We start from the raw sequence: 24,047 nt of genomic DNA, 5'->3' as shown, positions 1-24,047 counted from the left end.
GTTCTTAGGGCATTTTATGAAGCATTTTGTCAGATATTTTTTTTTTCCTGACATATATAAGCTAGTGAAATCCTTGCATCTGATTGGCTGAGAGCAAATTTGCCTTCCTGAAATGCCCCCCCCCCCCCCGATGCTTTTCTTCCTAGAGGATTCACCCTTGCTCCCACATGGAATGTCAACAAGCTAACAGTATTGTGATGCTGCCAGCCCAAAGAAAAAAAAAAAAATTGAACAAACACTCAAGACTTTGACTGAGCTCCTCAATGGTGCGATCTGGGGGGCATTTCATGAAAGAACTTGTCGGATAAAATGTCCGACAAGTCAATCATATCCGACAAGTTCAGAGAAATCAGCCAATCAGACTAAAGAATTTCTCAAAACTTGTCGGATATTATTGACTTGTCAGATATTTTATCCGACAAGTTCCTTCATGAAATGCCCCCCAGACCATAAGGTCAAAGCTGAGATACTACTAGCCTGTATTAACTCCTTGTGTGCCATGTTCGAACACCCAACTCCTTCGACAGCTTGCCAGTTTTGCTCAATCTCATGATCATGCACAAATCAACTGTTAAATCTCAATACAGTGCACTCCTTTATAACGAAGTCCGCAGAACTGGTGTTTTTGTTGATTTTTTTTTATTCGTTATGTAAAAATGTCGTTACAGTCCAACAGTAGGTCACATAAAGAAATATAGATGATAATTTTGAGTCTTAAATTTTTACTTCATCATACTGAAATTTTGTTATAATCGTGTTCATGATAACTTGAGTGCACTATTATGTCACAGTACACTGAAAGCATCATAGCCACATATTTGTCAGTAAGTTTTCTTTCAATTTTCACTACAACTTTGCTGTGCTGCATTTCTAGCACAGATGCATCTATAAAAAGCTACATGGCTTTGAGAAACAGAATGTTTTCCCAAAGCACTCAAGTGTTGCAGTCTCAGAATAATGTGGAACACTGGAGGTTTACACTGTGGCACACAGGGAGGTAACAGATAAACTGCTAAAGAAACAGATTAAGTATTAATTAATGTCATCTGAGTGTGAAACAAAAAATACCAATTTCAAAGGGGCAACTTAGGCCAACTTTCTTCATCATCAGAGACTAAGTGCAACGTTAAATTCATCCCTATAAGTGAATGAATGGTCAGCACTACCATTGTCCACTTCATGCACCCCTCCCTAATAACACAGTTGACCACAGAGTTTAACTTGCTATAGGCAGTACATGTACTTCATATTGAACAAACCTGCCAACTGTATAACTTATTCAATCACCCAATACCATGATCATCAAGCTCCAAAGTGTGAATAAAACAAGTTTTCTACTTTCACAGCAAGGGAGACTGATTAAAATGTTTCAACAAAATTCTCAACTGCTGAATATGTTTTCTGTGATGTTTGTACTTGTAAGAAGGGATAGTAACAGTCCATAAAAGGAGCTATTGACTTTTTTTTTAATTCAATCTCAATGGTCATCATGCACTGCAGTGGTCATCCAGGACTTCAGGCTTTGAGGAGAGCATTGACCACTGCCTGGACATTGAGGTTGCGGAGGTCACGGTAGGTCTGACCAGTCCCCACAAAGACGATGGGCTGACCGGTGGTGTAGGTCATCGAAATGGCTGCACCAACCTGGTTTGGCAAGGAATAAAAAATAAACACAGATTGTCAAATCAGCAACATCCTGGTTGCATTCCACTATTAATCACTTGTAGTAAATTTCCGAATGCAAAATCACTTGGTAAAGTTAAAAATGATTTACTGCCAAGATTAATATCATACTCCATAACATCATATCAGCAATATTAAGCAATATGCCACAAAATGAAAGACAAAAATTACTAGAATGTAGTGTGATCACAACACCCAAATCTTCCTAAAGAAAGAGAATTTTCTTTCCAAACTTGATTTTTTTTTTTGCAGCATTGACAAAGTATCATATCAACTCTTACATTCAAACTATCATGCTCATTTGGATTGTGCAGTGTTACATTGCCTGGAAAGAATTTATTCACTGGATACTACACAATTACACAAGCTGTATAAATAGTGTTAATGTGTTTACTGCAATAATGTTCTACGTGCTATCAATTCTGCAACTCAGATGACAGTTTTCAGTCAATTTTATTGCTCCTGACTGAAAGGCTCCCTTCGTATACAGTGCACTCATGTTATAATGAATTCCTTGGAATCAGCAGTTTTCTTTCGTTATATTGAAATTTCGTCATCGCCGAACAGTAAAGTGTATAAAGATATATAGATTATAATTTGGGGACCTGAATATTTACTTCGTTAGTACTGAGAATTTTGTTATAACCATGTTTGCTATAGCGGGAGTGCACTGTACGGTTCTGGGGTACACAGAACAGCATGAACAGTCCTTTTTTTTTATTCTATCAACTTACTTTGTCGTCAATGGTATCAAACTTTGTCAGGACTATTCCATCGATGAGGCGGGGGTTTTCAGAGTCGGAGTAGTCCGCCAGAGCCCTGTTAAATTTGGTCAGCTGGTCCACAGCCTCATTCCCCACCAGGGCCTCACCCACAAAGAGGACCAGGTCCGGCCGGTTCACTTTGATCAGCTGGGGGCAGGAAGAAGACACAGATGGAAATCAACAAAGCCACTCTGTTTTCTCTTTTGATACAGAACTTTCGACTTTCAGTATGTTTCATTCCAAACTCAACAGATTTCTGAATCAGGACTGTTGACGCTTCAAGATAAATTCAAACTCGATCCAAACTTCTCAAGGCAGCTTTGGAGGAGGACATGATGATACGTAACATCGCTGGAGTGACAAGACCTTGTATCTCAAATTTTGGTGAAAATGACTATTTTTTTTTATTAATGGTCAAATAATCAGTTCAGTGATGTCCTGTCCAAATCCTAACTGTCATACCCTATTGAAAAATGAAGCCACCACGGCATGTCAAAGGACAGGCTATACCATTCGCTATAGCGCTTTGGCCGCTATGTTTTTGGCTCTCCTGAACATTTGACATTTTGTAGATACAAGGTCTTGTCGCCCGGACACGTTTCTGTTCCGTTGAAAGTCAGAAAATCATGGCCCAGAAAAAAAAACTTACTTTCTCACCTTTCCTTTGATCATTTAGCTTTGAAATTTCGGCAGATGACAGACGATACATTTGACTACAAAATTATGCCCAAAAAAGAAATCCAATCGATTTGACCGATTTTGATGATCTGACTTCCAACTCAATTTTCTCAGCTCAGCCCTCAGCGACTTTCGGATCCTTTTGTTGTGGCAGGTCACATATATCCCTTGCATATCTCACCAGGATCTTGTCACATACCTTAGACAGCGCCCTCATAAGGGGTTCGTTGTCCTGCATTCGTCCGGCTGTGTCAATGAGGACGACGTCGAAGCGGCAGTCGCGGGCTGCAAGAAGAACAATGCACAGAAAACACTCAGCATGCTACACTGTACCTCCTACAAAGAATCGCTACCCCGTACGACAGCTTTTGTATAAATATTCTTTATCTAGCCAGATCAGTTTATATGGAATCAACTTTAAAAGGACCAAAATTTGAAGAAGACTGCCATCATGGTATGCTTTTTTGTTGACATACCTTGGCCTTGTGAGCTTGCTATAAATTTTAATCAAATATCTAATGCATTTTAATCTATTCAACAACAAAAAAGTTAAAATCAGAGTTTAAACCAGCATTTAAGATGTACAGTACCAATTGAAATGTGATCTTTAAAGGGATCGTACAGTTTTGGTTGAGACCTAAGTTCAGGCTTCTAACATTTTTTGGTTAGATAATGAGAAACCTCTTATGAAATATGAAAGAGCATGTAATTCCATGAGGAATTCAAAGTTTATTTCATGAAAATTGGTCTTGAAATGGCCGAGATATCCAAAACAGAGCGATTCTAATAAAGAGTGGGACCCACATTTTATTACAGCCGCTTTGTTTTACTTTGTTTTTGGATGTTTCAGTCATTCCAAACCTGATTTTCATCAAATAAATTTTGAATTCCTCTTAAAATGGTATGCTCTGTACTATTTCATAAGTGTTTTCTTGGTATCTCACAAAAAGTTAAAAGCCCAATTCTCATCTCCACCAATACTGTACCATCCCTTTAACTTACTGGAATCCACACATGACATGTACAGTGTATTTACTCTGAGGTGAATTCCCATTACCTGTAGTACTCAAGGGTTTAGTATGAGTCCCAGGCTCTAAAAACTTCGGCTGACGTGAGAAAGTATGACCCTGGCACATTACAGGTTCAATAAGACTTTCCTGATTATTCTCCAGTCATGGTTGTCGTCTGCCAGCTTTAGCCTGTCAAAGAAGTTACTGTATACGCTGTATATTTCGCGAGTCTAAATTTTTGTGAATCGGGACTTCACAACAATTTCGCGAGTGGTTAAATTCGCGATCGTGGAGTCCTGTACTGAACGGAGAAATGCATATGCGTACGTCACATTCATATCAGCATTAGAGTCAATATTTTCGCGTGCTTTTAATTTCGCGAATAGCGGCCGACTCGCGAAATTCGCGAAAATGAAAAACCTCGCGAAATATTTGGCGTATACAGTAATCGACGACTTATTTAGAAAGATTCTCACCAAACTTAATGGCTTCCATGGCTATCCCGGCAGCGTCCTTCCCGTATCCTTTCTCATAGAGCTGGACAGCTGCTTGCCCGGCATGCTTCTCTGGGGGGTGCAGGGCGTTCAGGTGGCGTGTGTGGGTACGAAGCTGCTCAACAGCTCCGGCTCGGAACGTGTCACAGGCTGCTATCAGCACCCGGAAGCCATTCTCAATCAGCCAGAAACAGATCTACGGAAAGGGTTGACGTAGTGAGAAAATTTTTCGTCAATTTCCATAAAAAGTTGGCAAAAAACTGCACGATTTCAGCTGCATTGCTTGATGAACTGTCTCTTCCATTGCTATTAAATAGTGATTTCTTGTTTATACAAACTCTAAGAAATATATCTTTGTTCTCTATAAACTTTACATAGTGGGCTTACAAAATAATGCAGTATAGAAAAAAAAATATCAGGATTTCAGCATCATGTGATAACACTGATAAATATTTTGGCCTCAGTTATTGTAACCTTGATGCACAAGAGGAATGGTTTATGTGTCGTCTACATGTATGTGTTTTCAAGTTGTGAGAATACAACCACAAAGTAATGGGATGATGGTGACCTGCATTCCACAAGCTACGATCTCCATAGAAACTACACCTTGCACAACATGCGGCCAAGCTGGAAAGACCCAAAATGACTTTATAACCACAAGTGACTTTAGAACCACAACTGACTTTTATAAAGTATTCTAACCTTAGCCAGATTGGTGGACTTGCCGACTCCATTCACACCACAGAATGTGATGGAGAATGGCTGGCCGTGAGATTTAGCCTCAAAGGCATCCCGGAGGATGTCCACCCGTCGCCGTGGAGACAGGATCTGGACCAGGGACTCCTGTAGGCCCTCCTTGACAACAGATGTCACTCCTACAGCAGGAAGAAAAAAAGAGGGATGTTAATAAAGGGATGGTACTGGATTGGTTGAGGTGAGAATTCTGCATTTAATGTTTTGCAAGATATTTAAACACCACTTCATGAAATGTTAAAGGGTGTGTACAGTTCTGGTTGAGGTGAGGATTCAACTTTTAACGTTTTGCGAGATATTCAGAAACCACTCTATGAGATGTCAAAGAGCATGCAATTCTAAGGGGTATCAAAAGTTTGTTTGATGAAAATCGGTTTTGAAATGGCTGAGATATCCAAAAACAAGGTAAAACAAAGAGATCCTAATAAAAGGCGTGGCATATCGCCTTTTATCATTACCACTTTTTGGGATATCTCAGCCATTTGAAAACCAATTTTTATCAAATAAACGTTGAATCTTTCTTAAAATTACATGCTCTTTCATATTTCATGAGAGGTTTCTCATGATCTCACTTAGGAATGTTCAAAACATGAATCCCCACCTCAACCAGTACTGTACAGTCCCTTTAAGTCTACAATTCTCAGAGGAATTCAATGTTTATTTAATGAAAATCAGTTTTGAACTGGCTGAGATATCAGATATCCAAAAACAAAATAAAACAAAGGGATTCTAATAAAAGGTGGGTCCCACCTTTTATTAGGATTGCTTTGTTTTGAATATCTCAGCTATTTCAGAACCACTTTTCATCAAATAAAATTTGAATCTCTCTTTGAATTACATGCTCTTTCACATTTCATAAGAGGTTTCTCATTATCTCAAAAAATAATCACCTACACAAATTGGAAACCTTAAACCCTATTTCAACCAAAACTGTCCCTTCCCTTTCAAGACACGGTGGCACAGGGAAACATGGGTGGTCCAATGGAATACACTGTCTAACGAGGGCATTCGAAAACCATGAAGATCCCTTCAGACACATGTCAGCGAATATGAGCATCAAAGTGTACACTCATTGGTATCGTTCGACTCCATTCAAGATTCTGCAGCTGTGTAGGAACTTACATAGAGATCAGTGATAAGGCTGTACACAGTTTGTTGCCGAGATTCTCAAGTATATCCAAGCTGGGCCTGCCTTCCCACTTTATGATGTCTGCACACTAGAGAGTCTTTAAAGGAGAATTAACCCCAAATATACATGTGGATTGAGTGAATGCAACAATAATAGTAGAACACATCAGTGAATGTTTGAGGAAAATCAGACAATCTGTTGAAAAGTGATGAATTTTCGAAGTTTTGGTGATGAGACCACTGGATCAGAAGACTACTACAAATCATGACATCACATATGGATTACGATATAAAGAAAATATGAAGAAAATCCCACAAAATATTTCATATGATAAGTACACATTCCCTGAACTTGTTACCGACATACATTGTATGTCAAGGGTAATATTATTCCTCCTGCATTCTGAAAGAGGTAAGTCTAGTGTTCTTTCACTATGCTAGAAAAGTGAAATAAATGTTTAATTTTCTTTATATTTCTTTATATGGTAGTCCATGTGATGTCAGGATCCATAGTAGTCTTCTGATCCAGCGGTCTCATCATCAAAACTTCAAAAATTCATTCATTTCGAACGAATTTTCAGATTTTCCTCAAACCTTTACTAATGTATTCTACTAATATTGCTCCATTCACTCAATACACATGTATTGTGGAGGTTAATTCCCCTTTAAGCTCTTCCCTCCCAGGTTCTGGAATCCCCACAAACTTTATACAAAACCAGCAAGGCTTCCATAGCTTATGAGTTAAGGTCATCATTGTTACAATGTACAAAGCATCTTTACCTTACAACAACGTAAAGTACGTCATTTCACCAGTCATGAATACCTCATGAACAAAGGCAGTGAAAGAAGTTCATCTAAGACATTCATTATGGACACTGACTACATGTATCTTATCGATGTGTCACATTCTTTTCAAGTCTTGATGTCACAAGAAAATACGCTATTAAAGAAATCATTTTATTGGGTAAGAAAATATTGATGCTCATAATAGTTGAAGAAAGATTTGATAAGTGATTCATTTCATACAGACAGCTGGATTGAATCAGATCATTCTGAAAAGCATTGGGTAGTCTGCTGATCCTACATTAGAAGATTGTTGGACACTAAGTGTAGTGGTCCTCAAAAGAACTAGGGGTATTGATATAACATGATCGCCACACAGTGTCTGCAAAATTTCTACAATCTACCATCTCACCACACAAGAACAATCTTTTAAATGAAATTTGGATGCTGTTATGCAAAACTATGTATGGGTGGGGGTATAAAAGAAAACAAACACTGTAAAACACGATATTTTCGCGGCATGGAATTTTCGCGAATTGCAGCTGACAGCCTTTTTTGCAGCATGAAATTTTCGCGAGTTGCCTCTAATATTCAATGCATATAGTGTAGACAAGAACTTTTGCGTGCATTTCAACTTTGCGAATCTTGGCTCTCGCGAAATTCGCGAAATTAAAATGCACGCGAACATTCCTCGTTTTATAACAACCATTCACCGTGACAAGAATTCAAGACTTACTCTCAAAAGTGCCGAGAACCTTGCCCTCCAGTTTGGTGGCCACAGACTCACACAGCTTCTCAGCAATGTCGCGAGCCACGTTCTTAGCTGGAAGACAGAACAGAGCATCCATGTATAAAACATTCAATAAAGAGAAAGTACTTTAAAGCCCAAACAAAGTTCTGGTACGCCTGCAAAAGTTGTCAAATTTCGCTCCCAAATGTGAACGTATGCTTAGGAAATGTGCAGGATAACGATGTTATAACAAGATATTCGATGGATAACAACGAAAATGTGAAATATTAACCAAAAAGGTTCAGTCTCAGTACTTACCCGAACGGGGTCAGGCTAAACTCGGACTCGGGGATAACTCGGCTTCGCTTTGACGGTGGGATGAGTTGTAATGGTTGTCCCTCTGATTGTACAGTGTTGTCCTATGGGAGCGGCCTGTATAAACTAGCGCTTCGTGTTCTGGCTACTCGCAGTAATGGTCCGAGTTGTTGGTTGTTACAACGCGCGCATCAAAAACCTCTTTTGCGTGCATGCAAAATTAGTGTGCGCCTATCAAGCACCTCTAAAACAATCAAAGGCACTTGATAAACAACAACAAAAATTCAAAAGACCGCGCATCTCAGCAACTGAGGACCGCGCGCTGTCATTTTTGTTTTGTTTGTACAGGATTACATTAGCACGCACTTTCCTGTCCATTCAGTTAGGCCTCATTTGGTATAATTGCATTTGCCAGTAGAATGTGGCGATCACGAACTGCGTGTGAATTGTCTGAAGTAGGGTCGAATTTTTCCCGAGACCGAGTTAGTCTGGAGCCTTCTGGAATAAAAGTCGGTTTTCCTGCTATTATCATTTTTCTCAAAATACTCCAAACCGACTTATCATTCCGGCAAACCGCGTCAGCCAGGTAAGTTTCTTAGTGGACTCTTTCGATATATTGCAAGAAAAAATGAAATGGTACTAGACGGGTTCTCAAGCACTTACCGAAACTTAGTTTTCACTTTAATATAGAGGCCATTAAATTTAAGTCCAAATATGAAAGTGTGGAAACGGAGGGATTCTAATATTTTACAAGGTCCCAGCAACAAAAGTTCTCTGGCAATTCAAGGCAGCTAAAAAATTGTGACTTACGTAATACTATGACAATGCACTATCCTCCAAGAAAGAAACGAGAAAAAAAAACCAAAACAGAAAAAAATAAAATGAAATTTGCCTCTATCATTGCAAATCAGGAGATATTCTTTTTAATTATTTTACATTTACCACAGATAGCAAATACTTCACTGAACTGAAATGTCTGCGAAATTATTGAGAATTTGAGACACAATATTGTAGCTTTCCAAGTTTTTCACAAAGCTTCCACAAAAATCAGAGTAATTTTGCAGCTTTGGGCAATGTGACTCACCGGTCAAGTGGTCTCTCATCTTGTCCAGTACAGGGGCCATAGTTTGCTTGTCCAGTGTCTTAGCCCCCACCAGGCCACGGAACATGTTGAACATGCCAAAGCCTCCAGATCTACAAGCAAATGAGCAAGAAAGTGTCTCACATGTGTGAACATGATTTATAAAATGGGTTCAAGAATGTAGCGAATTGGAAGCGCTGAAATGAGTCACATGTGCGTGCATTATTTTCTTACTAACATGCACGGCCGTGCAAAAAAGCGCGAAGTCACTGACGTCATAATGTTTACACTAGCAGTGCACACTCAATCAGTGGTTACAAGTGCGTTGCGCGCTACTAAACGCGCTGTCAATCCTGTAAACAACTTCTAGTTCGGGCTGCCAGCCGGCCTTTCTTGTGCATAACATGTGGCGTATACCGTGTACGTATACTCTTATACGTACAGTACTTATATGTGCGGGATTTCCGAGTGCGACGTGCGTAAATGTTTGGGACGAACATCTTCGGACATCTTGACTTTTGAGCGAGTGCTACATGTATCTGACTGGTATTGACCCACAAAGGTACATGAAAAATGCTGTTAGTTTTCGACCCATGTTATAAATCAAATAATACACAGGTTTGAGTTTGTGACGTTAGTGGAGATGCAGCTCACTCTCCACTAATGCACTCTCACCTGTGTATTATTATACAAATGATGCACAGGATAGAGTGCGTTTGTGGAGGTGTATAGCGCACTCAAGGGTATTTACAATTGTGAAACATGCACGAGGCAAAGCCGAGTGCATGTTGCACTACATTGTAAATACCCGAGAGTGAGCTACGCCTCCACTAACCCCACGAAATAATCCTGTGCATCATTTGTTTTATAAAATGGGTTGAAAATTCGAAAACTAACAGCATTTTTCAGCGTTTTTCACGTACCTTTGTGGGTCAAGACGTCCGAAGATGTTCGTCCCAAACATTTGATTTACGCATGCACGTCGTACTCGGAAATCCCGCACATACAGTATAAGTATGATGGGGGGTTGGGTTTCCGGACACTTAAGTTCCCGCATGAAAACTTACTTATTTTACATAGAATATGCACCCTTTACCTTAAAGACTTGATATAGACTCCTCATATAGGCCTACTAGACAACATACTCTGAAACGGCATGAGAATTAAGCTGCTAAATTGTTGGATTTGCCCTTCAAAGTGACTCCATGTACGCGTCCGGTCCCACAACGCTTGGTCTACTGTACTGTACGTATACGTATGCCACACATGTTATGCACATGGGAAGAAAGGCCGGCCGGCCGGCAGCCCGAACTACGAGAAGTTGTTTACAGGATTGACAGCGCGTATGCATGCAATTCAAAGGAGCCGCCGCGCGCACAGACGATCGGCAATAGGATTTAACACGCAGTGCAATGGGACTAGAATAACCAAAGCACACGTGACTCATTTCAGCGCTTCCTATTGGCTATATTATTTCATGGCTGCCAATCTCTAATGATCAGACGTGCTGCAGCACAAGAATAACAGACAGATCATGAAGACAAAAAAAAGAAAGAAATGCAACTTGGTCAAGAAAATTGAGACATTGCACTATTAAATGGGAATGCTACATTCAACTTTTACACATTTTCCTACTCATTTCAAAACCACAATTTGTTTTACTTTCCGTTAAAAAAAAAAAAATGTACTTAATATGATTACAAAAATACTAGTTAGCAGATCCTGTGATTGTAAAATGTGTGCATACTCACTGCCTTTCTGAGGAAAAATTTCACAATGAGGTTTACTTCTCCATAAAAAATATAAAAAAAAAAGAATGGGAGAGAGAATATATATTGAAAGTCCATTAGTAAGCACAGAAACCAAAACTGCGGTCAGCAAGAAAAGGAATTTCACTAAAAACCTTGCCTTCAGTGACTATCATAGGAGGGGAAGTTAGCTCAGCTGATAATATGTCACACTCAAGACTTGTAGGAGGCTACACTTGAGAACCAAGGTCACATGAACTTCCTAAAGGTCATGTGACCTTGCCTTTTCTCTGTCACGAGGTAAAACAGTCTGTCCCTCAGACGGGGTAGTCAATCGGTGTGTCATGAATATGAGGACCACAAACATACACACATCCCTAACAGATCCTGCAGCAATTACCACAACAGGAAAAAGGTAACCAAGTGGAGTAGACAACCAAAGTATTAGGTCTGCAATTATACCCACCACCATTTGTGGTTTCCTCTACTCAACCAGCCAGTAGTTTAATAGGATATCCACCAGAAAATCTGTGCTATACAAACGTGACGGGCACTATCCGGTTTTCAGTTTTCTCTTCCAAGTATATAGTAATATTACAAGGGATTCACAGACAAGGTTTCCAAATACTAAAACTGTCAGAAACATGTGACAAAAGTGATACGATGTCACCTGTGCAAAGAATTCCCTTAATCGTTGAAGTAAAAATAAATTTAAAAGCAATGCAAAATGCACATTTTCTATTTGGGACAATAATTTAAGTTCTTAAAGAAATGGTGTAATTTTGGTTGAGATGGGGATTTAGTTTTTAACTTTTACCGGGGTAATTAAAAACCACTTCTTTGGAATATTAAAGAGCACACAATTCTACGAGGAATTCAGAGTTTATTTGATGAAAATCTGTTTCGAAGTGGCTGAGCTATCCAATAACATAGCAAAACAGAATGGTCCTCATAAAAGGTGGGTCCCACTTTTTATTATGACATCTTTGTTTTTGGATATCTCAGCTATTTCACAACCAATTTTCATCAAATTAACTTTCAATTCCTCCTAGAATTGTATGCTCTTTAATGTTTCATATGAGTGGTTTCTATGTATCTCACTAAAAGTTAAAATCTGAATCCCCATCTCACCCAAAACTATACATCTCTTTAAACTTCTAACAGCTTACTTTGGTTTAGTTTTCTGGCTGACAGTCTCAGCTACTTCCTCCTCCTTCTCCTCTTCTTCTTCCTCCTCTTCCTCTTCGTTCAGTCTATCGCCTTCATTGATGTTAGGAAGATCTCCCTTCATGGTACCAACCCAGGCCGCCTGTCCAGAGAACAAAGACAGAAGAGACTCCTTACCAATACAAACTCTCCTAAATGGGTCAACTAAAATTCACTTCATTGCAACTGATTGACAAATTGCCCTACATTGAAGTAAATCGACCAATTTTATCGACGTATTTCATTCATTTAAAATTCACTTTTTAATAAGTGCAAGTACTGTATACTGTACAAGCTTTTATTTTCTCATACAAATAATTTTTTGCGAATGAAGAGGTCACAGACATTTTCACAAGATGTTGTTTTCACAAACTGGTGCTGAGGCTATCGTAGGTGCATCATTACTCTAGTGCATGGCAACACTTTCACATGTTGTTAAATTCACAGTCCAACTCTGATTTGCAAAATTCACAAAAAATTAAAGCCCTTGTCAAAAAAACAGGTTGTACAGTCCGCAATAACTTGAGCAAGTCTAATTTTTTTAACGAAAACAGACTTTCCAACAATTTTGCGAATGGTCAAATTTGCAATCATGAAGTATCACCATGCACCTTGTTCAGATACTGCATACTTAGTACCAGTACATGTAAGCGTGCATGTGACATTCATGTCAGGATCAGAGTCAATATTTTCATTCTCTGTTTAAGGGCTCGTATAGTTTTGGTTGAGACCTAACTTCAGGTTTTTAACCTTTTGGGGTGAGATAATGACAAACCTCTTACGAAATATGAAAGAGCATGTGATTCCAAGAGGAATTCAACGTTTATTTGATGAAAATTGGTTATGAAATGGCTGAGATACCCAAAAAAGAGCACTACTGATAAAATGCGGGATCTACATTTTATTACGATCGCTTTGTTTTATTTTGTTTTTGGATGTCTCAGCCATTCTAAAACCGATTTTCATCAAATAAGCTTTGTATTCCTCTTAGAATGGCATGCTCTGTACTATTTCATAAGTGGTTTCTTGGTATCTCGCAAAAAAGTTAAAAGCCAAATCCTCAGCTTCACCAATACTGTACCATCCCTTTAAATTCACCAACACCGCTGATGCTTGAGAGTTGCAAAATAAAAACCCTGCAAAATATTTGTCGTATACACCACAATAGAAAGGTACTTTACACTAAAAGAGTTACATTGGGTATATACATCCACTGCATACACCTTGCTTACATGGAAGGAGCTACACTACACAAATAAGACCACTTCATATACCTTGCATACACTTGAATAATGACGTACACTGGGTAAATATGCCCACTATACACAAGTGTACACCATGCATACACTGAAGGAGCTACATTGTACACCATGTAAATTAGACCACTGAATATACAATTGTACCTTGCTTACAATGAAAGAGCTACACTGTGTACATAAGACCACTACATACACTGTACACCTTGCTTACACTGAAGGAACTACACTGTGTAAATGAGACCACTACATGCATCTTGCTTATACACTGAAGAAGCTACACTGTGTAAGCTCAAAAAAGCACTAACCTCATCCTTGAGATCAAACTCCTTCTCTCCGTTCTGGGCGTCTGATGTTCCATTGGTCTCTGCCTTATTACTCCAGTCCAGTGATTCCATGTCCTTATTAGTCCCACCTGCTGGCCATTTTGTGGCCTGTTTGGTCTTCTTGGTTGGCTTGACCGTCACTTTACTGTTCACAAGAAAAACACACACCAGTTAACAACATTGTTTTAAACAATGCCACCTGTTACACTTAAAGGCATAATTTACCTTTGGCAGATGAAACAAAAACCTAGCATTATGCTTCAAAATAGTTCTAAAATGCGAGTTAACGATAGAAACAACCAATGTATTAATGAAGTATTGTTAAATATACAAAATGTGAAAAATAGTTACAATACAAATGTTTCCAGATTAAACTATCTACAGTTATGGTTTAATAAGAAAAATAATAATAATAATATCTACTTATATTTTAGGCTTTATTGCACAAATTTATATGGTAGGATGTTTTGTGACCTACACATATGCATCAAAAAAGATATCGATATCAACAACAGTGATATCTTGAACATTTTATAAATCACTGCTCCCAAAGGTATTAAAACAAGACCTTTAATCAACTGCTGCTACCATACCTACAGTCTCTATCATTACAAGTACATTGTAGGACCAATGTATAGAGCATATCCTATACAGTTGTATTTAGTGAGTCTAATATCTTGCGAACTGGATTTTCCCGACAATTTCAGGAGTGGCTAAATTGGTGATCATGGTGTGCAGCATGGCAGGAGAAATGTACATGCGCACGTCGCATTCATGTCGGGATCAGAATTAATATTTTTGTGTTTAAAAATTTGAAAAAATAAAAACCCACTGAAATATACGCCATATACAGTACTTCATATAATCATTACTACTACTACCACTAGCAGTAATAATACATAACTATTACTGCCGCTATGAAATACTACAGTTGCTACTACTACTATTATCATCACTATGTCATCTTCTATTTCCTATTACGGTACTATTCAACTTCCACTACTATAATACTACTACGATCTACAGCTACCGCATACTACACTAACATTATCACTGCTACTACAACTATTATTACTACTACCATCACTAAATCATCTACCACTACTTCTCCTACCACCACTACTTCTCCTACCACTTCCACTTCCAATACTACTTCTACTTTTACTACATTACTGCAACAACTATTACAATTACACATACTATCACTAAGTTATACCACTATAAACACTAAAAGAGTACTACTAATACATGTGAACTGCTACCTCTACTACTACAGTCGACCTCTCCTATCTGGACATGTCAGGACCCGGCGCTCATCCGGATAAGGGATTTGGCCGGATGTGGGAGACTCCATGTTCAATATACTCAGCTGCCTACCCAATAGTGGCTACATAACATATACACCGTACATGTAACCTATTGCAGGTAGCATTAGCTAAAACTCTTTCTTTGCTATAGTATCAGCCAAAAATTTGGGGTAGCTTCCGAATGCACATTATTTAGATGAAAATTTGATGTGAATGCATGTTGATTATGTTGGGAATATAATTCATGTATACAGTAGTTTGTGAAGGAATTTTGTTTGAGTTTGAAATCCCCCTTTCTCCCGTAATCATTAGATTTAAAAGAAAAAAAAATCACACCAAGATCGCACCCGGATAATAGAGAGATCCGGATAAAGGGAGGCCAGGTAGGAGAGGTCTGACTGTATTACAGTGGACTCCCCTTGTAACGAAGTCATCAGGAATGGCAGTTTTCTTTCGTTATATCCGAACAAATAAACAATAGAAATACATAGAGAGGATAACATTGTGGCCGTAATTTCTACTTTGTTGTAACCGGAATTTCCTTATAACTGTGTTCGTTATAATGGGAGTGCACTGTACTATTACTACTACCGAGGGCATAACTCACGGTGACTTCTCGGCCTTTTTCGGTTTGTTACGGTTGAACATCTTCTCCCTATTGCGCATGATAGTCTCCTCGTCCAGACTCCCCCCGTCAGTGCTGTCAGGCTGCTTGCTAGTTTTCTTACCAGCCTGAGGGCTTGCTTCACTCTTCCCTGTCAAACAAAGAGAGAGTGTCAAAAAGTAGAGACATAGCAATTCCAGAAGGCTGTACACATCTATGAATGTAAATATGTCCACAATTTGCGTCATAGTGTCTGAGCACGCATATGGTGATGGAGATTTATGTTGACAAAACATAGATTGACCTCTTTTTTTAAAAGGTCCTGTTTACCTTTGGGAACAGTGATTTTAAAAATTTTCAAGATATGACATTTAATGCATATGTGTAGGTCTGTTGTACCACAAAATATTCTATCATATAAAATTTTCGCGATAAAACCTAAAATATAAGGAGACCTGTATTTTTCTCAATAAACCGTAACTGTAGATGGTTTAGTATGTAAACATTTTTAGTGTATTGTTCACATTTTGTATATCTAACAATACTTAACATCGATTTTACCAATTGAAATTTTTACAGTGGTTGTTTCTATCCCTAACTCACATTTCAAAACTATTTCAAAGCACTAATGCTGGGTTTTTGTTTCATCTGCAAATGGTAAATTATGCCTTTAAAAGGTTGACTCCTGGTTTCAATGAACTTGTAAAATCACAACATAACACACCAGCCTGGCTGTCACTTTATGTCAACACATGGTAAGACACAACTAAACACACAGGACTAAACTTATCACTGTACAATCATGGAACATTCACTGTAAAAGATCATTGTATTTAAAGTGCCTAGTCAAAATCTGATGCTGACACACTTGACTCACTTTGATACAACTTGCACAAAACTTATTGTATACAAAGATTTTTGTTGTTGTTGTTGTTGTCTGTACCTGACTTTTTGGCTTTGTTACTGGCATTCTTCTCCTCCTTGTTAGGATCAATGATCATAGATCCCACGGTTTTCTTGGATTTCTGGGATTCTTCAAAAGTTCGCATCTACAGTAGAAAAGAAAAAACAACAAATGAAGAGTTTGTTTGCAAAAACCAATAAGTCCATATTTGCCAAATGGAGATATTTGTGATTAAAGGTCAAGAAAAATAAAGAGAATAATAAGAAAAATTTTGCTTCTTTTGACCATAACTTCAAAAATGTACCTATATATGTAGTGACCAATATATCATTTAAAAGGTATTATTTTGTACTTTATGACAGAGACCGTACTTCAAAATCTTCAAAAATGGACTTATCGGTTTTTGCAAACAAACTCTTCAAATGTTTCTTTTCTTACAACATTTTGTCATATTCACTTGGAACTTCATACCACAGACACTAAGCTGGATTGCACATGTTCACTTGTTACACATGGTATTTCAAAATAAACAACCCTCTAAAGGTATGTGCCACTGCCTGTATTTTTTCATCTCTTGTCAGTTGAGAACTAAAACATAACTGTCCTTATACATGAATTTGTACTACTCTGATATTCATATATAAAACAACAAAACAAAAACAAGAAAAACAACAAGAAAAACTATTGCATCAAGTTATTTGAACTGCAACTGATTGTCAAATTGCCCTTCATCAATGTAAATAACATCAATAGTCCCCCCCCCCCCCCCCCCCCCCGAGTATGTACGCCAATGATTTTTATATTTTGGCTTCTACTAATTGACAAAGTAAATTCCAGAAGACATACATTATACCCATCATGCCTGATGTGCAATATCTTATTTGACATAGCAACATGTACAATATCACCTTCTGTTATTCTCAGACTACCATACTTGTATGGGTAAGTTATGCATAGACTGCATCAATCATTTTACTTCAAGTTTAGATTTGTACTTTATTGAGTTGCACATGATAAAATGCAATACCCATATCCTCCAAAATTCACAAAATTGAGGAAAGAATATGATGTTTAGTTTTAACTGCAAGGTATTTCACAGCAACATATAGCAGAGCAAAAGAACAATCATAATCATGATGTAATTTGATCAATATGACTTCACATCATTCAGAGCTACATGCCTGTAGCATACATTGAAGCTCCAAATGCTGTACATCATGAATAGCATGAGAAAATACTACAAGTACCACACTTACCGGCTTCACTTGCTTGGTTCCAGTTTTCTTTGTCTCAGCTAGCTTGAGCAGCCGATGAAAATCTTTATCAAAGTCAAATGGACCAAATATCCTTCCGCTCTTCAAATCATCCTTGTACTTGTCTCGGAACTCTTGGTGAATATCATCGATGAACTTGTCGATGTACGACAGCGATAAAATATTTTGGTATGCCACCTGCAAAAGAACACACCATTAAATGCAGAATATTCCTGACCACAGCAGGTTAATATTTATAACTTACAGTGACAACAGAAGAAAAAGAAAAAGGAACCACACACACACACACACACACACACACACACACAGCTCCACTGCAACATTGATGCAAACATCCTAAAATGCTGCATTACATCAGAACAGGAAGTTGGCTTTCCAGAATCTTCCCGCATGTTCTCCAAAACTGCAATATTCTAAGGGGTTTCATCAGGCTTATTACATGACTATTGCACTAGACAACTCGATCTAGGGATCATACTCAATCATTGAGACTATTGAACTGTGGTAGGAGAAAAAGAAACTATCACATAATACACATTTCTCAGTAGGTCTATATAACTTACCGGTATAAATCTTATCACTTTCTGCATTAAAATGTCATTCAATCAAAGTTCAGTGCAGGAGTCAGATTTAATTCATTTTGAATTAGTAACTCGGTTATAGTTGGATTCACTATCTTTTAATGTGACTTAGCAGCAGCATTAAACTTACCACAAAAATGAGCTCAAACTCATTGTCAAGTTTGTACTTCAATGTCAGAGCGCCATGGCTGTAGGAGTTGCTGCCTCCCCGCTCCTATTCATCAAAAGAAATACCGGTACATGGAATCAGTTAGTCTATTCATAGGGTATCAGGGGCCTGTTTTAAGAACAATCATAATTCATTATCTTACTTAGTTGATTTCTATCATAAGTCTATGGCAGCCTGTGTGGTAAGGAAGTTTGTAATTGATTGTACCTTTTGGTAAAATGGAGCCAGGGAGTCCACTGGTCATTTTCTTAACGAACTACAAATTCTAGTTGTTGTTGGGTTTTTTTCTTCCTGAAAGAGCTGTTTTCACAGCTAAGCAGCCTATCCAGCAGATAATTACTATTCTCTTTATTCTTGTTTAAAAACAATCCACAACTAGCATTCCTAATCAAATTACACTCATGACAAAAAATAATGATTAAATAAATAACAAAAGAATTCTTCAGCAAAATACAACTTTTTTAATGTTACCAAACATCCCACGTAAGATTCAGATAAACAGAAGACCAGCCTTGAGGGGTCTATAGAAAAACAGAACAGTACAATTTATAGATGGTCAGGCATTCATTAATTCTCTCTTCTTCTTTTTTTTATTCCACTGTGGCATCTTTTAATACATGAAGCACTTGACAGACAAGATTCTTTTACATGTAGGACCTACAATAAGTGTTAAGACCTCTGGAATTAAAGCCATCCACACTTCAACCATAACGCCACCCAAAATTTGATCACCTGCTACATGTAAAACCTATATGCTTCTGCGGGTGGTCGAATTTTGACATGTGAGGTCGAACCTTGATGCTGGGTTTTTTATGGCTGTATATATATATCTTCAAATGGATTAGCCCGTAGAAGACTAGTCCCCAGTATTCTCGGGCAGGTGTCTATGGGAAATTCATGTTGTAGTAAAATCAACCCATCCTCAACGGGTTATTACTATATAGTAGACAGTCTAGCAGAGTATGCAACTTGTAATACAGTCACACCTGTTGCTGTACCAGTACATGCTTCGCACATCGTCTAGTCAGGCTAGAACAGTAGCAGTATTGTAATTGTGGGTAAACTCAGCCTAACTGTAAACTCAGCCGCTCACAACCCCATTACAAGGGGCCGCGTTTACCCACGAGGCTGAATTACCCACAAATATCGTAATGCACTAAGCCGTCTATTCCAAACATAAACTGATATTGTATTAAAATTTGATAAAAATGCTACTTCATCATAAACATAAAATTAAAATCAAAGCATTTCATTTTGCACACATGATTTTTATGCATTCATTGTAATTATCTGCTAACACGGCTAAGGAAAATTAGAACCTCAAAGGCAAATCAGAAATAGAACAAACTTATTTTCATTCCGACCAGGCCGAGCGAGACTAGGCAAGTCAAGTCAAGTCACTCATTGTCTGTGAGATGCGAGTATTAGAAGTGATGATCAATTACAATGCATGGCCCAATGCCAGGATGGTGTTTTAAGTCGAACTTAAAATTTAACTATAAGATTGACTAAAAAATTATTACAAATTAGGGTAGGCCCTTATGCTGTGTGTGTGTCTTCAATGTTGTCCAACTTTGTAATAAAAATTAAGATTTTGGAGATGGCTTTTTCATGTAGCCATTGATATATAGATACAAGATAAGATAAATAACAATGGAATCATTCTGTAAACATTAGGCCCTACTGATAATTTGACGTGGGTGGTGATTTAGAATAGCCAGGAATCTGATGAAATTGAACAGGGAAACCAGTGCCAGTGCAGTAGTGGTATTAGTGTAAAAGTGGATATTTTTGCGAGACTAATTTTTCGCGATTTGCCGTGTCAGAAGACTTTCGCGTGTTTTTAATTCCACAGAATCAAGACATCAAATCAAGTACTGACTACTGGAACATATGGCATGCAAAAACATTCGCGTGCTTTTATTTTTGTGCTAGCTTCTTGTTGCGCGAAATGCGCGAAAATTTCAACACCGCGAAAATTTCCACTTTTACAGTACCATAATTCGTGAAACACCCCCCCCCCCCCCCCCCCCCCCCAAAAAAAAGCCAAGCTCAGGAATGGGATGGCCGATGCGGCGATGGTGTGCAAAAATTTACAGCATAACAACTAGAATCTAGACTTTAGTATTGGTGTAGATCTTTGCCCTACTGTTCATAACCCATCATAACAAAAGGGCTTCTCCATACGCTACGTGTAGGTTATACGTGTCAAACTACTGCAATCTGCAATGTGCACGTGTACAAAACCATTGTCTACTACATCGATTGTAATGATGATCAGCCTTCATACGTACATCGTACACTGTGCCACTGTGGTGGTAAACTACTGTACGATATCTATACACACACAATCGCTCTCTCGCATTTCGACATGAAGAAAAGGAACGCATTTTGCGACAGTATTCTTACCTGGAGGATCACACTCTTGATGAGTGAGTTTACTGGGGTGCTGAAGGCTTGGCATGTTCCTTGGAAACACCAAAGAACGATGCCACCTTTACTAAAAATCGTGAAAAGATCGAGCATATTGTACCGACCCCTTCCTTCGACGTTGCTATTTCGCAATCTTCGCCTATAAAAAGCGCCTATGTGTTATGTTACATGCAACATAAGCACTCAACGTACGGTACGGTACGGTCGTGCAGTGCACGCAGTGTACAATACGTGTATAATGTTGTTGTGTGATTATTAATGTGTCCGCATAAAAAGGAACAGCGCCAGCTATCTGTGGGGAAAGTGCATGGTGTGATATGATATGGACCACAGAACTCTTACACATGATATGGACAAGGTCAAATGAAAACCACATATCAGTTCTGTGGGGAAAACACAGCGACACACACACACACACACTCGACATGCGGAGAATCATTACAACCTACAACAATTGAGGAAAGCGGAAGTTCGCTACAAAATAAATGACTGCGGAGGGAAATTTATTATTCGTTCCATATCTAATTTCTTTCTTCATTGTGGTATCACTCTAGATCGCCATCCTATTGAATGTGCGTTTAAAGAAACAACAACAGCAACACCAAATCATTCTGTCTGCACTCATTTTATAAGGAAAACATGGCATTTGCATTATTCCATGAAAGATCCGCATTCAATATTATAATACAGATTTCACTTTTTCAAGAATCCCAACATCCTGGTTGATGTAAGACACACACATGCATGAATACATACACATACACATACATAGGGCCTACATGTATAATATTTGCATTACATGAGTTTATGTGTGTGTGTGTGTGTGTGTGTGTGTGTGTGTGTGATATCTTTTTTTAGAGTATTTACATAACCAAGGGTTTCTGCAAATGTCGTTTTGCCAATTTTCTTGCTATTTATCAGCTTGCTTCTTTTTATCTTTTCTTCGAACACTGTTTTGTCTTCCTTGAGGCAATTTTTCCATTTTAAACTCTTCGTTTTTCAATTTGCCTTAAACACTTCCGGTTCATCATTCATCTCCTCCTTAGACTTCTGCTCTTCTCCCTCTTCCTCCTCCTCCTCCTCTTCCTCCTCTTCTTCCTCCTCCTCCTCCTCCTCCTCCTCTTCCTCCTCCTCTTTAGCCTCCTCCTCATCCTCCTCCTCTTCCTCCTCTTCCTCGCAGCTGATCCTATATCCCCACCTAATTCCTCCTCCTTTCTTCCCGCTTCTCCCCTTCCTCATCCTTCTCTTTCCCCGTCTCCTTCTTTCCTTCCTTAGCCCTTCGTCACCTAGTCTTCCCCCGGCTCCTCTTCCTCCTTCTCATATACCCTCTCTCTTGTCATGTGCCTTCTTATCACAAGAGAGCTCGTTAGGCCTATTAAAGGACAAGTTCACCTTCATAAACATAAGGATTGAGAGAATGCAGCAATATTAGTAGAACACATCAGTGAAAGTTTGAGGAAAATTGGACAATCGATGCAAAAGTTATGAATTTTTAAAATTTTTGTGTTGGAACCGCTGGATGAGGAGACTACTACAGCTTGTGAGTCATATGCGTACAACAGTATAAAGAAAATGTAAAGAAAATTCAACATATTTTCACTTTTTTCGCATAATAAAAGAGCACTTGACTTGCCTCTTTCTAAAGGCAGGGGGAATAACATTACCCATAACATTTGTCGGTAACGAGTCGGGGGAATGTGTACTTTTTTCAAAAGATGAAATTTTGTGAAATCCTCTTTATATTTTCCTTATATTGTTGTACGCATGTGACATCTAAGTTATTTACACACTGCAGTAGTCTTCTCATCCAGCGGTTACTGCACAAAAACTTCAAAAAGTCATAACTTTTGAACGGATTGTCTGATTTTCCTCAAACTTTCAATGATGTGTTCTACTAATATTGCTACATTCTCTCAATCCTTATATGTTTATGAAGGTGAACTTGTCCTTTAAACTCCTTGACTCCGATCCTTGTGATGGGGCCTCGTTTCATCAGTGAGGTCGCCAAATATTGCAACAGCTGCATTTGTGTTAGTTATACCATGGGATAAACAACATTGATACTCACAGCTGATTGGTTGATTCCTGGCTTCTCCCTCAGCAACTTCATAATAGATAATAAATGACCACATGCAGCAACAACTAAACTAACAATAGGTTTGCGGGTTACTTCCGGGTTGTTTCACAGAAACTCAGTCCAATTATTGCAACTTAATCGCTTTATGAACATGCAGTGATACTATACTCTCTATATCATTATTTTGATTTTGCAGTTTGTTTTGATAGATGTATCAATATTGATTGGCTAACCGCAGAAAGCATATCAGTCTCGTAAGGGAATGTTTGATTACTTGTCATTGTAATTATAGGAACATTTCGGTACTTAGCCTTTTATTTGAATGGAGTACTGATACACCACTTATGGATGTCAGAAACTACACAGTATTATTATCATCCTACTTTAATTTAGTCTGATTAGTCACTGGTCCCATTTAGCCGCATTGTTGTAAGTGCAAGTCTTGTTTATATCTTGTTGTAGATAAAAAGGTGAGTTTTGTAGAGGCAATACCGGTACATATATAGGCAATGCCAATGATTTATTAAAGCACTGAATTCCTTCCCTGTAATGGAGTGGTGGTTTCAGTTCTGGATAATAGCATAATTAGAACGCAAGAGGAGAAATATACACAATTGGATACAGAGAGGGAGAGAGAGAGAGAGAGGGGGGGGGGGGGTGGGAGGGAGAAAGAAAGACGGGGAGGAAACATACACACACATATAGTATAAACACAAATATTCACGATCCATGATGATGCATGC

General features: G+C 38.4%; 1 protein-coding gene across 1 annotated transcript; it reads right to left on the bottom strand.

Moving 5' to 3' along the window:
- Nucleotides 1-1,084: 1,084 nt before the first annotated feature.
- Nucleotides 1,085-21,349, bottom strand: LOC139728852 (signal recognition particle receptor subunit alpha-like). The gene is made up of 14 exons (XM_071639795.1): nt 21,204-21,349; nt 18,756-18,839; nt 18,027-18,221; nt 16,810-16,915; nt 15,870-16,017; nt 13,938-14,100; nt 12,337-12,476; nt 9,423-9,532; nt 8,030-8,116; nt 5,332-5,504; nt 4,612-4,825; nt 3,325-3,410; nt 2,418-2,594; nt 1,085-1,644 (listed from the first exon to the last, which is right to left on the bottom strand). Exons 1-14 carry the CDS (start codon nt 21,318-21,320, stop codon nt 1,516-1,518), a joined length of 1,929 nt encoding a protein of 642 aa, XP_071495896.1. The 5' UTR covers nt 21,321-21,349; the 3' UTR covers nt 1,085-1,515.
- Nucleotides 21,350-24,047: the final 2,698 nt, after the last annotated feature.

Source organism: Diadema antillarum, unplaced genomic scaffold, assembly GCF_040938485.1.
Source record: "Diadema antillarum isolate AM-2024a unplaced genomic scaffold, OU_Dant_1.0 scf00000020, whole genome shotgun sequence".
Lineage (NCBI taxonomy): Eukaryota > Metazoa > Echinodermata > Echinoidea > Diadematoida > Diadematidae > Diadema > Diadema antillarum.
Note: the sequence above shows the minus strand (reverse complement) of the source record. Positions and strands in the feature narration are given on the sequence as shown.